At 50.3% G+C, this 17,717-nt stretch overlaps 1 protein-coding gene across 2 annotated transcripts in view; it reads right to left on the bottom strand.

Moving 5' to 3' along the window:
• PPP1R16B (protein phosphatase 1 regulatory subunit 16B) overlaps positions 1-17,717 on the bottom strand; it is a 103,213-nt gene that overhangs the window by 9,775 nt on the left and 75,721 nt on the right. For both annotated transcript variants that reach the window (XM_024743087.1, XM_024743086.1), the window contains exons 3-10: positions 16,388-16,458; positions 12,343-12,488; positions 9,419-9,522; positions 7,613-7,737; positions 3,529-3,654; positions 2,914-2,989; positions 2,116-2,245; positions 1,849-2,017 (exon numbers count right to left, since the gene is read on the bottom strand). In XM_024743087.1, the coding sequence (XP_024598855.1) occupies positions 1,849-2,017; positions 2,116-2,245; positions 2,914-2,989; positions 3,529-3,654; positions 7,613-7,737; positions 9,419-9,522; positions 12,343-12,488; positions 16,388-16,458 (947 nt within the window). The remainder of the gene's footprint in view (positions 1-1,848; positions 2,018-2,115; positions 2,246-2,913; positions 2,990-3,528; positions 3,655-7,612; positions 7,738-9,418; positions 9,523-12,342; positions 12,489-16,387; positions 16,459-17,717) is intronic.

Below are 17,717 nucleotides of genomic sequence, written 5' to 3'. Positions count from 1 at the left end.
CGTGCCACCGCCCAAAAAAAGAAACCAAACACAGAGGACCATAGACTGCCTGGGTCCATTCATATGCAGATGCAGGTGCAAAACTAATCTTTAGTGCTCCAAGTTAAATAGTGGCTACCTTTGGGGTGGGAGAAGTCCTTGGAAAAGGGAACATGGGAGCCTTCTGGGATGACAAAAATGCTCTATACTTTCATCGGAAGGTATGTGTTTGTAAGTTTACTGAAAAATTCATTTAAGATTTGTGTACTTTACACAAGTTACACATCAATCACAAAGAAAAAATAATTAAAGCATAGCTGGGAGGCATTTGAAATGTAATTCGATTTTGATCTACAACTCTTTTCTCTCCCAACCCCCAAAGCTTAGGGAAGAAGGAAGACAAAAGCTCCATGTGTGCCGGCTCCATCCCAGCCAGTGCTTTGATGGGGATTCTCTTGCCTTCTCTCCAGCTGGCAAGACAAGCCCTCATGTGACCTCCCTGTTCACGCAGGGAAGCAGGGCCCCACTGAGACATTTTGCATCCCTCCAAAGCAACACTTGCTAGAAATGTTTTCAACTGCTCATCGTGTAATGGAAGAACCACAAAGGCAGACCCCTACTGGTATGGTCAGCCTCTTCCTTCTTGTCCCCAGCAATTCTGCTCTGGTCCCAAACCTGCTCACTCCTCTCAGCAAGGCTGCAGCCATGCATGGACCTGAGTGTATCGGTACTGAGTCGAACGGTGTCCCCCCAAAACTCATACCCACCCCACATCTCTGAGTGTAACCTTATTTGGAAGTAGGGTCTTTGCAGCTGTAATCAGTTAAATTAAGATGAGGTCACATTGGATGAGACCTAGAGGGGTAGGATAGGGAGGGTGGGAGGGAGACGCAAGAGGGAGGGGATATGGGGATATATGCATACGTATAGCGATTCACTTTGTTATACAGCAGAAACTAACACAACATTGTAAAGCAATTATACTCCAATAAAGATGTTAGGAAAAAAAAAAAAAGATGAGGTCATACTGGATGAGGGTGGGCCCTAATCCAATGACTGGTATCTTTCTAAGAGAAAACAGAGATACACACACATATACAAGGAAGGCCATGTCAAGACAGAGGCAGTGACTGGAGGCCTGCTAGCAAAAAGCCAAGGAATGCCTGAGCCGTCAAAAGCTAGGAGAGAGGCGTGGAACAGATTTCCCTTCTGAGACCCCAGAAGGAGCCAACCCTGTTGACACCTTGATTTTTAGACCTCTGGCCTCCAGAACTGGGAGAGAACACATTTCTGTTGCTTCAAGCCACCAAGTTTGCAGTCTTTCGTTACAGCAGCTCTCAGAAACTAATACAGCATCCTCTTAGGAAAGTGGTTGAATGCCCAGACCATTGGCTCCTCCTGGAGCCGGCTTCTTAGATGTCCTGCCAGCCCCTTACTATTTTTCAAAATTTTTCTTCCAACCTGATGTCTCAACACAATTCTCAACGTCTTGTTATATTTCCCCCGAAGAAGTTGTAGTGCCCTCTCTCCCAGGGTGGCTGCCCTACTAAACGTCTCTTCTGGGAAGCTCAGAACTAAATCTCTCTTCTGCTGGAGCCCAAGCAGGTACATGGTGATCACTCACTCCCTGGCAATTATGAGTCCCTACTGTGTGCAAGTCTCCCAGCTCTGACACGAACACACCCTACGCTTGCCCCATTAACCACGGTAGCTGCCCACATCAGACAGGATCCAGCTAGTTTAAGGGCACTGGCCAGCTGACCTCCCTCTGAAGGCTCTGAGATGAAGAGGCAACACCAGGCTGGGGCCCTGTCCCCCCCCCCCACGGCAGTGACCAAGACGGGGGCCAGGCAGGAGGCAGGCACTCACCGGGTCCTTATTCTCTTGGTCTGTCCTGGTCTCCCTGATGTCCCCATTGTAGGTAGAGGTCCGCTGATCGTCGGCTGCGCTCCTCTGCTGCCATAGTATGGCCTCTCCCTCATACTCCTTCCTGTACAGGTTGGTTCTGTCCGACAGGCTGGCTCGACGCACCACCTTCCTAAGGGGAGTGGGGGTGGGGGGATGCTGAGAGGCTGCATCCAGGCGCCATGGGTGGGGGCATCCTTGGGCGCCCCGGCTGCCCTGCCCCTGACTCACCCGCGGCTGCCCGCACTGGACGTCCTCCGGCTCAAGGATGACTTGTGCCTCAACTGCGACTTCATGATCACGTCGTGCTTGTGTTTTAGCTCCAACAGCAGTACCTTGAACTCTTCCTCTTCACACAGGTCTGAAGGGGCAAAGGAGCCCATGGTGGGGGATAGCACAGGGGGCTGTGGCCCCTGAGGGCCCTCCAGACCAGAGGAGCTGCCACGCCAACCCACTGAAAACTCCCAGCATCTTTTGGGACATGGGTGGAGGGGAGAAAACAGTGCCAGCCTTATTTCCTGGGCTACGACTCCATCCTTAGAGGAGTGTAAGAAGAGGAAACCCACGTCCCACGTACAGTCCCAATTCCCAGTTATGACCGAAGGATTCAGACACCTTTGATAGCTTCCAAGAGGAGTCATTAATTCCCCACAAAAAGTATCAAGAGAAACAAGCAGGTACCCCATGTAACCCAAGCAAGAACTTATGAAAAGATGCTGAAATCATACATCCCTACCCACTCAATCCACCTCATCCTTTCATTCAGCCGTCTACCTATTCGCTGAACCAGTCATCCATCCAGAGACTCATCCTCTACCCACCCATCCTCTTATTCATTCATACATACATTCATCCACTTATCCATCCATCCATCCATCAATCTACCACCCATTAATTTATTCATTTATCCAACTATCCATCCACACACCAACCCACCGTCTATCCAACCATATATTTAACCATTTATCCTCTATTCATCAAAAAATCGATGAATGCTTATGTATGTACCAAGTGTTGTCCTGAACTTACCTATTGGCATCTCATCCATGGACGTCCTAGCACTGAGACTGGCCCCATGGGACACTAATAGCTCTGCCATCTGCATCTGAAACACAGGAAGAAGCCAAGGTTCTCCCCCGCCCAGGGCTCAGAAAGCCTAGGAGGTGGAGAGAGTGTTCAAAGCTTCTTAGGATGTGATCCAAAGAATGGTGGGGCAAAGCTGACTCCCAGGGAAGGCTCTGCCCCCTAAAGCCAGGAATCCCGGCAAATGCAATTGGCTTGACACCTCCTCCAGCATGTCTGGGCCATACCAAGGGACAGAAGAAGGAGTCAGCTATAACTCCAGAGCTGTCAGGTGTTTAAAGAGGAATGGTGAAAGCCACCGAGATTTCTATCTGGGAGACAAATGGAGAAACTATTCAAGGCAGAAATGTGGGGAATTTTCCAGCAAATTGGATTGTCGTCTTGTTAGGACACAACTCGTCAATCATTTCTGCAAACTCCCTAGGTCTTTTCATGTCCCACATACTAGCTGTAGCCAACACCCTAAGTGGGTCTTGTGTTCTTTTGAACCAACTTCCAGCCCAAAGGACAGCAGGTTGACCCTGTGATGGCCTCCTTCACAGCCCTGTGGGTGACAACTACCTGTCCCCAGAAGGCAGCCGCATGCAGGGGTTCCCAGCCATCCCAGTCCTTCACATCCACGCGCACCCCGTGGTCCAGGAGGAGCTCGGCTGCCCGCAGGTATCCATTGGCTCCAGCTATGTGCAGCTGAAGGAGAGGAAAGACGTGAGCATTCCACATGGGGCTGGTCCCTCATTTGGAGGCAGGAGAGCCCGTTCCCTGACCCAAGTCCCAGATCATACAGCAGAATGGAATAGAATGCAGTGGAAATACCAGCCATGTTACAGAGCATTAGTAAGTCTGCAACATGGAACTAGAAGGTAAGGCAGACAGGCGAGCCTTTCTCCCGTCTTCAAGCCCTATAGTTAAGGCAACAGCATTTACTGAGTCCCTGCTCTGCATCGAGCCCTGTAGAAGGGGTCTCAGAGGTCCAATAGGGTGGTTTTAAAGTATGTCTACAAATTCTTTGACACATCTCTCTTTAAAAGATGAAGCTTAGGGAATTCCCTGTGGTCCAGTGGTTAGGACTCCATGCTTTCACTGCCAAGGGCCTGGGTTCAATCCCTGGTCGGGGAACTAAGATCCCACAAGCCACGCAGTGCAGCCAAAAATAAAATTTTTTAAATTAAAAAAAAAAAGATGAAGCTTAATGCCTCCCTCCTTGAATGTGGGCCAGAACAAGTGACTCACTTCAAACAAATTGGATGTGGTGAAGTGGTGGTGTGTGATTTCTGAGATTATAAAAGTCATTGCTGCTTCCACCTTAGGCTCTCTTGCATCAGTCACTCTAGAGGGAGGCAGCCATCATGTTGTGAGGACCCTTAAGCAGCCCTAAGGAGAGAGCCTAAGAGATGAGAAACTGAGGCCTCCTGCCGACAGCCAGTGTTAACTTGCAGCCGTGTGAGTGTGCCACTTTGGAAGTGAGTCCTCCAGCCCCGGTCAAGCCTTCAGATGACTGCATCCCTGGCTGACATCTTGACTGTAACCTCATGAGAGACTCCATGCCAGGGCCACCCAGCTAAGCTGCTCCCAATTCCCTGACCTACAGAAACGATGTGAGATAATAAATATTTATTGTTGTTTTGAGATGTTATATATTGTGTTAGTATATTATGCAGCAATAGATACCCAATACATCCAATAAGGGAAAGCTCATGTTGAGGCCCCATCTCTCTTACCTGGCACCATTTAAGGCCTCTGGTGATGGATACCACCTTGCAGACCTCAGTTGTCCACTTGCCCAATCTCCCAGAAAACACATAAAGTACTTAGCACGTGACGAACCCTCAGTAAGTGATGAACATCCTGAGAGAGCCATAAGTGATGACAAGATGCACTGTGGGAATGGATGGAGGAGCGAGAAGGAGACGAGGCAAAGAGAAACCAAATGCCCAGACAAGGTGGGAGACAGGTGAGAGCCCAAGGAGGCCAGCAGAAGCCAGGCTGGGAGGAAATCAGAGGGCTCTCGGGGGGGCCAAGGTCTGGGGCAACAGAGCCCCAGCCAGTGGGACAAGGAAAGCATGGCCTTCAGAACAGAGCCCTGATGGCCAGATGCTGCGTCATCCTGGGGTCAGGTTGCTGTAAGGTTCTGGCAAATAGAGGTTTTCCTTTATTTTTTAATTTGTAGAAAAAACTCAGGGTGTGATCTGGTACAGGCACACGTGAAAGTTGGTATCATTATCTGATTTATAAATATCTGCTGCTTGCCAGTGGTTGGGAATGACACACAGCTGGACAGCCAGACGTTACAAGCTGTGGGGTCACATACATGGCTGGGAATAAAAAGGTATGACTGGGAGAGCAATATTGGTGGTTTTTTGTTTTATTAAAGTACAGTTGATTCACAATGCTTCAGGTGTACAGCAAAGTCATTCAATTATACATACGTACATATATATATATATATTCTTTTTCAGATTCTTCTCCATTATAGGTTATTGCAAGATATTGAATATAGTTCCCTGTGCTATACAGCAGATCCTTGTTGTTTATCTATTTTATATACAGTAGAGTGCTAATATTAATAACAATAATGTGTTAATCATTAGCATCTATTGAGCATTTACAGACTCTGTGCTGAGCACCTACATGCAGAATCTCATTTAGTCCTCCCAACAATGCTTAAGGAAGGTACTATTCATCTCCCCACTTTACTGGGAAGACCTGAGACCTAGTATGTGCCCGGCCCATGTGGGTGAGCCACTTATGAGGCTAGCCCAAGCGGAGCAGACCCCTGTGTCTAGAGGACTGAGCCACAGACCCAGAGGAGCTCCAGCTACGGTGGGCAACTCCCTGATACAGCCTGGCCACGATTTCATACAGCGTTCATGCAGCAGTGCTCAATCCAACTACCTGACTCTGTCCTTGAGTTCTGGGCTGAGCAGGTGATCTGAGCAGGGACCTTGTTCATAGAAAAGGGCATGAGGTACATAAAACTAAAAATGGAACTACCATTGATCCAGCAATTCCACTGCTGCGTATACATCCAAAGAAAATGAAAACACTGATCTGAAAAGATACATGCACCCCAGTGTTCATAGCAGCATTATTTACAACTGCCAAGATATGGAAGCAAACTAGGTGTCCATCAAAGATGAATGAATAAAGAAGGTGTGGTATATATAGACAATGGAATATTACTCGGCCATAAAAAAGAATGAAATTCTGCCATTTGCAGCCATGTGGATGGACCTAGAGGGTATTACACTTAAGTGACATAAGTCAGACAGAGAAAGACAAATATGTTATCACTTACATGTGGAATCTCAAAAATAGACAAATGAATGTATATAAAAAAACAGAAACAGACTCACCAATATTGAGAGGGATGGGGGAGGGGCAAGATGGGGTAGAGGTTTGAGAGACACAAACTATTATGTATAAAATAAATAAGCAACAAAGATATATTGTACAATACAGGGAATATTGGCTATTGCGTTGTCAGAACTTTAACTGGAGTATAATCGATAAAAATATTGAAACGCTATGTTATACACCCAAAACTAATATAATATTGTAAATTAACTATAAAATAAATAAATATTTTTAAAATTAAATAAAAAAGAAAAGAAAAGGGCATGAGGCAGAGGGTAGGGCTCAGGAACAGGTAGGAGAAGCCCAGTTGTCACACCTGGGCCACCAGGTCAGGCCTGAGGGACGGTGAGGGAACTTGGTACTGCTGAGCTCTACCTGGTGAGCTGAAGATTCTGAAACCCCTGAGTCCTCACGATCACACAGACCACAAGCCTAGGGCAGGGCCCAGCCATGGGCAAGGTTGGGAGTGGTGGGGTGGGCTTCCAGGGCCATGCTCCAATTTTCAGTTTAGAGGCTGCAGAAGCAGACCTTCCGCAATACTGAGCTGTATCATGCTATGAGAGCCTATGAAGAAAGATCAAGAAGGTTTCCCAAGTCACTGACACTTGAGCCGAAAGGGTGAGTGGAGCTAACAAGGCAGATTAGAGAGAGAGAGAAGGTTCCATTGTTCTCCATCCCCAGGGTCTAGTACCGCATGCGGCATAGAGGACGTCGATGGGTGGGAGAACCGATGGATGGATGGGTGAACCAGTGATGAATGGGTGCCTGGGGGTGTCTGGCCTCTGAAGTCAGGGAACCCAGAGGAGAGGCTGTTGCGGCAACGTCAGGGACAGCCAGCGAGGCAAAGCACTGGGGTGGGAGAGGGTACACTAAGGCAGGGGAGGGAACAGTGCAAAGCAAGATGGCCTGGGTGAGCAGACGAACAGGGTACCAGTCCTTAGGCAGGAGACATCACAGGAGGAGGCGGAAATAATGAACTCAGGATGGACACCTGGAGCTTGAGGTAAAGGAGAAACTTAGAGACAGAAGAGGCAGATGGCAGAGCCAAGCCTCCCACCCAGGGCTCCCGACTCCCAGCCCCAGCTTCTCAAAGAGGCTGAGCCCCGCTCTACTAACTTCCCACATTCCAGGGGCACCCCTGGCCCCAAGAGGTGGGGGAGGTCCAAAGCCATGGACAGGCCCCAACTGTATAGGCTTGGCCTCCACCGGCACTGGCCCAGTTCAGTTCTAGCTGGTCTGGGTTCTGGTCCTGACCCCCCCCAGCCCAATCCAGCCTGGCCCCTCTCCTCACCAGTGTGGCACCCTGGGCATCTATCCAGTCAAGGTCCTGGCCGGCTGCAATCATACAGTGAATGTCCGAAATCATCTGCTGCTCAGGAGCTGCCCGCTTCTCATTGATTTTCTCTTGGGTGATGCCTGCAGTGGGGAAGGGTGCATTGAGTCAGCATTCCCAGGCAGAGAACCCAGTGGGGAGGGGAGGGGGGGAAGATTGGGGAGGCATGACTCCTGTCTCTGAGGGTCTGCCAGTCAACGGGGTAGATAGATATGCTCAGAGATCATTTCTCCCAGGCCCAGTGAATACAAACACCACGTGCTGGGCCACAAGCAAGGTCCATTCCTGCCTGGTACCCAGTCGGCACTGTAGTAACATTGATTACTGTTACACACACAGTTCTTCCACCCCTACCATCCACCTACCTGCCTCCAACTGCTCAAATACCTGGCTCCATCTCATCCTTTAGGTCCAGCCTGGACCACCTCCTCAGCTGGTCTCCCCTGACCACTCCATTTGACCAGGTCTCTGTTAATTTCTTCTATTTCGTCTACAGCTGTGTTTGCAGGCACGATGCTCAATGAATCTTTATTACGGCAATGACTGAATTACTGAGCATACAACTTTTGAATGGAGAGCTGAATAAATCGAGGTTGAGGGACACAGAAACACATTTTCAAGCCTGAATCTCTGGCTAAAAATTTAAGTGTTGCTAGCAGCTGCTAATGGTATTTAAGGAGAGAGTGATTTGCTCTGAAAAAAAAGGTCCATGAGATCAAGCATTCTTGGATAGAATTCAGGGGAGGTCTATAAACTTGAAAGAGAAAAAGAATGACCTGTTTATTTTCATTAACCTTTAAATGAAATGTAGCATTTCCTTCCATTAGAACGGACGCCAAATTCACAGTAGAACTGGCAGTGCCTGTGACTCTGTCACCAACAGAAACTGTAGGTATTTTCATATCATGTTATCTTATTGTTTCACGAATCAAAAACGTTTCTATTTCACACATTTATAAATATTTGGGGAGCTCTACTTTAATAGAAGTGGTTTCCTTTATAATCCTATGGCTTTGATAACTGCATTTAAAAATATTATTCTGAGAAGGGTCCATAGATTCACCAGATTGGCACAGAAATGGTTAGGAAGTTCTGCAGGTGAACAAGGAAAGTGCCAGGGCCAGGGGACGGGCAGGCCAAAAGGGCAGTTCCCGCAGCCACCTGGGAAGAAACACAAGCGCAGAGCCCGGGCAGGACCTTGGACTGCAGTCCAGGGTCTGGATTTGAGATTTATTTCTAAAGAGGAGGTCCTTCAGGGGTATGCACTGGGGTGGCGAGTGTGGGCAGATCTCTCTGACTGCTGCATTCATTTCCTCTCTGAAGCTCATTTGTAAGCTGAGGACAGCCCACATCTTGTTTATCCAGGGTCCCTGGCAGCCCGTGTGGTGCCTGGCACAGAGAAGGCAGCCGCAAATGTTCTTGACTTTGTATTATTTTTTCCAAATGGGAATATATCTTTATTGTGAATGTTTATTGAATTGAAATTACCACAGCTGACGAAGAGACCCGGCCAGCTGAGGCCACCCGTGTGTGGGGGGGTGACACAGATGAGAGCAACGCCCCCCTTGTGCACAGCACGTTTTCCAGGGTTGTTCTGTGTCCGCATCTTGCCCATCACGTGGGTAACAACCATCGTGGGGCCCCATCCCAGTTCCTGAGCACTGAGCACAGGCACATTGCTAGGTAACTTGTTCAGCTGCATTGATGTGAGAGAGCCGCAGCCCCGCACTAAGCCCACTTCACCGCAGGCGGCCCTGCCCTTACCCTGGTACGCCATGCACGTCTCGATGACATCCAGGGTGGGCTCATCCTCGCAGAGGTCATAGGGCATGTTCCCATCAGAGTTGACAGCAAGCAAGTCAGCCCCACTGCAGAGAGAGGGCCAGGGTGAGGGCCAGCTTTGTGCGCAGAGGGTTGGTCTGGTTGCCTCTACCATCCAGCCTCTCACTCCCACCCCACTATGCACCCCAACCTCCACAACCCGACCATGGTGCAGCCCAGCAAGGACAGCATCTCCAGGATCTCAGGGGCCCCAGGTGGGAAGGGGCCAAAATCCCAGGAGAGCTGTGCCAGCAAACTTCCCCCAGCTTCCCGCTCTGTTGAACCAGCAGGCAGGCACTTGGGCACAGATGTCAAATAAGAAAATACAACATTAATGGCAGCAGCACTGCTTCCTGGGCATCTGCTTAGAGCCAGGCTTGATCTAAGCCCTTTACACTCATCATTTGATATAATCCTCGTTAACAGTCTTCTTGGTTCAGTATTATTGGCCCCATCTCATGCAAGGGAAACAAAGGCTCAGACAGGTTCAGTCACTTGTCTGAGGTCACACAGCCAGGACGTGGGAGGGTCAAGACTCAAACCTGGCCCTTTCATGGGCCAGCTCTTTTCACTTCTCCTTGTAACCTCAGCTATCCCTTACCTCCTCCTCTAAGTCCCTGCCCAAAAGGCTGACCAGGATAGGGACAGGACAGAGCCTTGGGACTCCATGGCAGAATCTGCCTTTTGGGCCACTGGTTCCTATGTGCATGGTTCTGGGATGCCCTGCGGCAGCATCACCCGGGCACCACTGAAATAAAATGCAGCTTCCTGGGTTCCACTCTGGACCTCCTGAAACAGAGTCTCTCGGGGGGCGGGGTGGGTGGGGTTGAGGATTATGTATTTTAAACCCATGATTCTGGTACACATGGGTGCTGGAGACCCACTGTACCAGGCTGGCACCACTCCCTTCTCCTCTCGCGCCATCCCAGATTGGACTGTGGTCACCTGATGTTCCTGTAGACTTAACCACACCCAGGTTCTCATCGGAGGTGTGGGCATGGACCACCTGCCAGTCCTTTGGCCTAACAGCCCTCCACTGTGACCTCTCTGAGCTCCTGTGTGCCCTTGGGTAAGCTCTTCCACCTCTCTGAGCCAGGGCAGCATCTCTATCCCCCCAGTAGCCACCTGATGGGCCCTGGCTGCTCTGCTGAGACCTCTGCCAAAGGTCATCTGCACTCGGCCACTATTCCTGAATCCTTACACTCAGATGTTCTCCTGGGACCCCAACCCATGGGTCTCTCTCCGTCTTGGCTCTGGTACTGAAATCACCTGATTTCCTGTGTGGTTCCTCAGGACTTTAGCATCTCTGAGTGCTCTGTGCCCAGCACAGGGCTTGGCCCAGCTTGAGTGCCCTCCAATCACTAGATGAATTCAATTAAATACGCTTGAAATTTAATGGTACCTTTTCTGTGTGTTTATAGAAACTAAGCAGGCTAGAAGGAATTTCAGCATGGGAGAAGACTGTCAGAGCTCTATAGAGGGAAATGGCCTTATTCCTGGGAAAGGCATTGTGACGTGGTATCCCCCAAAGCACATTCTGCCCCAGAGAAATGCAGGTGGACATGATTTGGTGGGGGTTGGGGGGGGCAGAGCCAAGGAAGTATGCTTGCTTTTTTTTTATATAGCAAGAAAAGCAAAAATGGCAACGACACATAAGCATGGAGGAGATGAATTCAGGCTCATAGGGACAGACAGAGAAAAAGAGATTGAAAAAAGAAAATGACACCCTGATACAAAGACAGACGAAGACACTACAAGAAAACTACAGGCTGATATCCCTTATGAACACTGATGCAAAAGTTCTTAAGAAAATACTAGCAGGGACTTCCCAGGTGGTGCTGTGATTAAGAACCTGCCTGCCAATGTAGGGGACACAGGTTCGTCCCCTGGTCCAGGAAGATCCTACATGCCTCGGAGCAACTAAGCCTGCTAGCCACAACTACTGAGCCCGTGTGCCACAACTACTGAGCCCGTATCCTGCAATTACTGAAGCCCGCACACCTAGAGCCCATGCTCCGCAACAAGAGAAGCCACTGCAATGAGAAGCCGGCACACCGCAACGAAGAGTAGCCCCCGCTCGCCCCAACTAGAGAAAGCCTGTTCCCAGCAGTGAAGACCCAACACAGCCAAAAAAAACCCAAAAAACAAAAACCAGCAAACCAAATTCAGCAGCCTATTGGAAGGATTATACACTGTAACCAAATGGGATGTATGCCTGTAACACAAGGATGGTAAATTTTTTTTTTAATAAATTTATTTATTTATTTTTGGCTGCATTGGGTCTTCATTGCTGCACGTGGGCTTTCTCTAGTTGCGGCGAGCAGGGGCTACTCTTCGTTGCAGAGCGCGGGCTTCTCACTGCGGTGGCTTCTCTTGCTGAGGAGCACAGGCTCTAGGCGCGCAGGCTCAGTAGTTGTGGCCCATGGGCTTAGTTGCTCCATAGCATGTGGGATCTTCCTGGACCAGGGCTCGAACCCATGTCCTCTGAATTGGTCTGAGGATTCTTAACTACTGCACCACCAAGGAAGTCCCAAGGATGGTAAATTTTATGTTAGGTATATTTTACCCAATAATATTGGTAGAAAGAAAGAGAATGAAAGGAAAGACAGAGAGAATTAAGAGAGACACGGTGGAAAAGACAGAGTGATACCAAGGAAGAAAGAGACAGAGATGGAGAGGAAACGAGAGAGGAAGACACAGGGATGGAAAGGGAATGTGGTGAAAAAGGGAAGGAGTGGCAGGCACCAAACGAGACAGAAAAAAAAGAGAGAGAGGAGATGAAAGTAAAAAAAAAAAAAAAAAAATAGAACTTGGAAAAAACCAAAGGCAGAGGGAAGGCTGTTCTTGGGGGAGAGAGGGGCACGTACTACTGAACGAGGATTTTCACCAGGTTGATGTGGCCGCAGGTGGCCGCGGCATGCAGGGGCGTCCACAGCTCGTTGTCCTTGGCGTTCACATTGGCACCGTGGGAAAGGAGCAACTTGACAATTTCCTCAAAGTTGTCAATGCAGCACTGCAAGGTGGACACAGGCAGGGTCAGCTCCCGGCAGGGCCCTGGGTCGTGACGAGGGCACACCAAGTTCCCCGTCGAGAGGCCACAAGAAGGACAGCAGAGCCAAGCTGCCTGAGTTTGAATCCAGCTCCATTACGTACATGCTGTGTGATTTTGGGCAAGCCACTTAACCTTTCTGAGTCTGTTTCCTTGTGAGTAAATTAATAACATACGAGATAAAAATACAAAGACAATCTAAAAATAAAGTCGTCTATAAGATGTTTTGCAAATGTTGGTGGAATGGGATGAAATTTGGAATGAGGCTTTAAAACCTTTTCTTTTTAATTTCAGAAGGCTTCCTTCCAACAAAACTGTATGGAGAACTCTAACTTAGATAACCAATCGATTCAAGCAGGGCTGCTCGGGCTGAAGCAGGGGCATGTGTTGGTTGGGTGGGGATGGGGGGGATGGGGGAGACCCCCCTTGACAGCAGTGACCTCCTAGATCACAGTTTGGAATCTCTGACTTAGGAATTTCTGACCCAGAAGCTAGTTCTTGGGGAAGTCCCAAGTAACCAAGCCTCGTCCCTGAAAACCAAGCTCTGTGTGAGGCTCTAAGGGGTCCTAATACAGTCCCTAAGAGGAGACAGCCGTGTCCGTGCTTCTGCTTGTCCACACGTAGGGCAGCCCCCAGAGAGATGCAGGGCTCCAACAGCCATTGGAGCTCCCAAACTCCAGGGACGGAGGGTGAAAGATTCCAAGTGGACAGAGGGGCCTCACGCCAGGGCCATGAGCAGCGAAAAGTGAGGACAGAGGAAGTGGAAGACAGGAAACCACTTTACAGACTACAGGATGCATCCCAGGTGACCTCTGGAGAAGCCAGCAGGGGACAAAGTGCTCAGAACTGCCCATCCAGGGAAGCGCTTACCCCTCGGTGCAATGGGAGATGTTGCAGAGTTATACTCAGAGGAGCAGAACAGTCAAGCTTGCTTTTTTAAAAATCCCTCCTCTGGCTGCATGTGGAGGAGATTGCGATCACAAGCTTTGCAGGGGAGAAGAGGCATGGTGAGGAACTATGCTGAAATCACCCATGTAGGAGATGATGGTGGTCCAACCTACAGAAGTGACCGTAGGTAGGCCTGTGGAGAGGTGACTGGATGCCAACAGAAGGAGCAGGGGCACCTGTGGCAGCCCACAGCCCCAGGTGGGTGTGGGGATGGGGATGGGGATGGAGATGGGGCGGCACCACGGCCTCCACCCCTATTCTCAGCAGAACCAGGGGCCAGTGCCAGAGGGACAGATGGGAAAGAAGCAGCCGTTTGCACAGATGGTGCCAGGGACCCAGGTTCTCTTTCTGCACCAGCCGATCTGGGGTTGGCTGGCTCTGGGGGCACCTCTCCGGACAGCAGGGTTATGTATGACCCAGTGGAGCTGGGTGCTGCCTCAGGTAGTCGGGAGAACCATGCAGTGACACAGCAACGCCGGCAGAGGGCACCCAAAGGCACCAGAGTGAGGCGTCGGGGAAAGGCGTGGGTCCCCAGGCTGTCACCGGGAGATGGGTTTGGGTTTGGGATGGCCCGGTCCATAGGAGGAGAAGCAGCCCAGCCCCTGGGATCGGGGGACAGGAGGGCCAGAGATCCCACCCTGAGGGCTGCAGAAAACATGCCCATGGGCTGGGCCAGTCTGTACCTGAGCAAGGGCTGGGTTGGGACCTGGATGCAGGAGTGCAATGGGGGCTGGTACGTGATGGAGTGGGCCGGCCTCCTCTCCTGCATTCCCCAAGGTGGGCAATGACACCTGGCATCGGATGACTCCTCCCACCCCGTCACATCCCACGTCCAATCTATCACCAGGTGTGGATTCCATCTCCTGCATCGCTGTCCCCATCCCCACTGCCTTGGCTGAGGCTTCATCATCTCTCTCTGCTTCCCTGTCACTCTCCTTCCACACACCTCAGCCAGAGACAGCTTCTTTGTTAATCCAGCCACATTGCTCTCAGTTTACAAACCTCTGAAAGGCTCCCCGTTGCCAAGAGCAGAAAACCCACAGAAAGCTCTTCTTACTGTGCTCCTTCTTTGTATTGGAGCAGTAGTGACAATAATGATGACACCTATAACAACAGCCCCAGCAAGAGCAGTAATACTATGTCACATTGTCAATAATAAGAGCTAATGCTTTTTGAGGAGTTACTAGGGCCACGCATCTTGCTAGCCATGCATTGCCTCATTTGAGCCTCAGAACAACACTTCCGGGGCTCCATAGCCATGTGGGGCTAGAGGTTACACAGAACATTCCATCACCATAAAGGTTCTATTGGACAGTGCTGCCCTGAACTCAGTTTCCTGAGCTGTAAAATGGGGATAATAATATTTCAAAGAGTTGCTGTGACGATCAAACCACACTTCACATAAGTGAAGTGGCTTTGCCGAGAAGTGAACATGTGACAAATTTTAATGATAATAATAACTAATATTTACCCAGTGCCAAGTGACGCTTATAGGGTTTTTATGTGTATTTATTTAATCCTCACAACAACCCAACGAGATGGATACTTGTTATTCCTCTTTTACAGATGAGGAAAGTGAGGCACAGAGAGCTTAAATAACTTGCCCAAGGTCACACAGCTAGAATTTGTGGATGCATGAAGCCCTGCGGGACAGGAAGAGAAGCCAAGAGGACACATGGGGAGCCCCTGGGTTGATGGCTGAGGGTGGAGACTTGTCCCCAGGGCTCATGGGTAGGGGGATGGCCAGTCTCTGCCCACCCTTCCTGCCCTCAGAGGGAGATGGAGAGGCTCTCCCCAGCCCAGGGTTCCAGTTGCCTGGCCTCCCACCCGCCAGGCTGCATTCAAGTCCACCTGAGCAAAAACTTGGTCCAGAGCACAGGGAGGCTCAGCGTGCTCACTTGTTAACTCAGCACACACATATTGAGCACCTACTGTATGCCAGCATGGGGAGTAAGACTGGGATACACCGATGAGAAAGGGACACAGGCTCTGCTCTTGTGCCGCGCAGAGTCTGGGTAACGGGAGACCAGCATTAAACAGTCATGCTAATGGATGAAATGACAAAGGGATGCTCAGAAGAAAGGATATGGATATAACAGCAGAGCCCTCAGGCTCTTGCTGTGCACGCACCCGAGCACTGCGTGAAGTGCGACGGGGAGCAGTACCATGTGTGCAAGGGACCGAAAAGTCAAGTGGCTGGAGGCCAGGCAGCCAGAAAACATGGTGGGCTCAGCAGGGGCACAGGGGAGTTCCTTACCCCCAGCATTATGGAAAGACACCAGAGCACTTTGAGTAGCATCAGCAAATGTTGGGTCTGAGCATCCCTGCAGCCACTGCTTGGAGGATGAATCAGGGGCAGCGCTGCCTGAATGCTGGGGACTAGATAGGGGGCTGCTGCAGCATCCAGGTGACAAATGACAGCCAGAGCAGCCCCTCCCCAGCCAAAGGGGCCTGGGCCCATCTCGTTGCCCTAAAGAGGATGTGATAGCACATGATTCCTGGCCAGAGTTCATGGCTGTGTGACCTGAGGAAGGTCACATAAGCCCCCTGTCAATCACTTTTGTCATGGGGGTGGATGGATGCCTTGGTGGGTGTGAACAAATGTGCTTCGGAAACTGTCAAGCTCCAGACAAACTTGCTTTGTTTGTCAAACCCTTCGCCAGGCAGTGAGGATGCAGCGTACAAAGGCTCCCTGTCCGCGGAGGCTGTGTGTGTGCCACGCATGTGGGCATGGGGCTCTGTGGGCGTGTCTGTAACAGACACACTCGTCTCCAAAGCAGACAAGAGCCTTTCAGATGTGGTAGCTGCGGCTCCCCTCCCGTTCCTCCCTGAGGGCTCTGGGCAGGAAAAAGCAGGGAGATGGGGTACCTGTCCAGGTGGACAGCAGTGAACCAGGGGCCCCAGCGGGTCCTTACCTGGTGCAGGGCTGTGAGTCCATCCTCGTTGCACAAATCAGGGCTGACCTTATTCTTCAGGAAGTAGCGCACTGCAACAGAGGGGACAGGAGTGACTGTCCTGTCACACTTCAGGTGTGCAGGGATGCGGGGGACCCAGATAAGACCCGCTCTCCCCCAGGTCCTGACACAAACAGTCTTGTTTACTTCTTACAACAGGGGTGAGAGGTAAGTGTCAAAACCTCCCCATTTCACAGATGAGGAAACTGAGGCACAGAACACAGATCTCTTGTCCAGGATTTCCAAGAGGTGAACAGCACTGCCTGCATAATAATGACAGGAGCTAACGGTTATTGAGCACTTCCTGTGCGCCAGGCACAGAGCTAAGCGATTTACATTTGTTGTCTAGAGGGAGAACATTCTAGTCACTGAAAGCATACACTCTGGTGTCCAGTGGCTTGGGTTCAAATGTAGATGCTGTTTTTATTGGCTGTGCAACCTCAGTCAAGACACTTCCCTCTGGGTCTTCCCTGGTGGTGCAGGGGACACGGGTTCGAGCCCTGGTCTGGGAAGATCCCACATGCTGCGGAGCAGCTAAGCCCGTGTGCCACAACTACTGAGCCTGCGCTCTAGAGCCCACGAGCCACAGCTACTGAACCTGTGTGCAACTACTGAAGCCCGTGCACCTAGAGCTCGTGCTCTGCAACAAGAGAAGCCACTGCAATGAGAAGCCCGTGCACTGCAATGAAGAGTAGCCCCTGCTCACCGCAACTAGAGAAAGCCCATGCAGAGCAACGAAGACCCAATGCAGCCAAAAATAAATAAATAAACAAAAATAAATTTATATATATAAAAAAAAAAGACACTTCCCTCTCTGTGCCTCAGTTTTCTATTCTATAAAATGGGGATGATGTTAATCCCACCTCACCAGAACATCATGTGGAATAACTGAGGGGAGCTGTGGCAGGGTCTTAGCATGGTGTCTGGCACATGGTTTGAGCATCTGCACTTGTTGTGGAGGTTGTTATTTTGATTAACACTGCAGGTCCCTGCACCCATAGGTGCCAAATGTCCCTGCTTTGGCCCTATTGAGCCTTGAGGTTTTAAAGCAGAGGCTTTAACTGCCCTCCATCCTGAGACCTTTTACTAATGTGTGTGTGTGTGTGTGTGTGTGTGTGTGTTCAGGGATGGTGGGAGGGGTGAGGGAGCTGGGGCGTGGGAGGGCAAAGTGAACTCTAGCCACAGACTCCAATCCCTCTTGCTTAGGACCACTCCCTCCCCTTTTCCAAGGGGACCCTCCCTCCTTCTCCATCCTCCCCAACCCATTCAAGCCCTAGTTCCCATCCTGGAG

This window comes from Neophocaena asiaeorientalis, unplaced genomic scaffold (genome assembly GCF_003031525.2).
Source record: "Neophocaena asiaeorientalis asiaeorientalis breed wild unplaced genomic scaffold, Neophocaena_asiaeorientalis_V1.1 scaffold82, whole genome shotgun sequence".
In the NCBI taxonomy this organism is placed as follows: Eukaryota; Metazoa; Chordata; class Mammalia; order Artiodactyla; family Phocoenidae; genus Neophocaena; species Neophocaena asiaeorientalis.
Note: the sequence above shows the minus strand (reverse complement) of the source record. Positions and strands in the feature narration are given on the sequence as shown.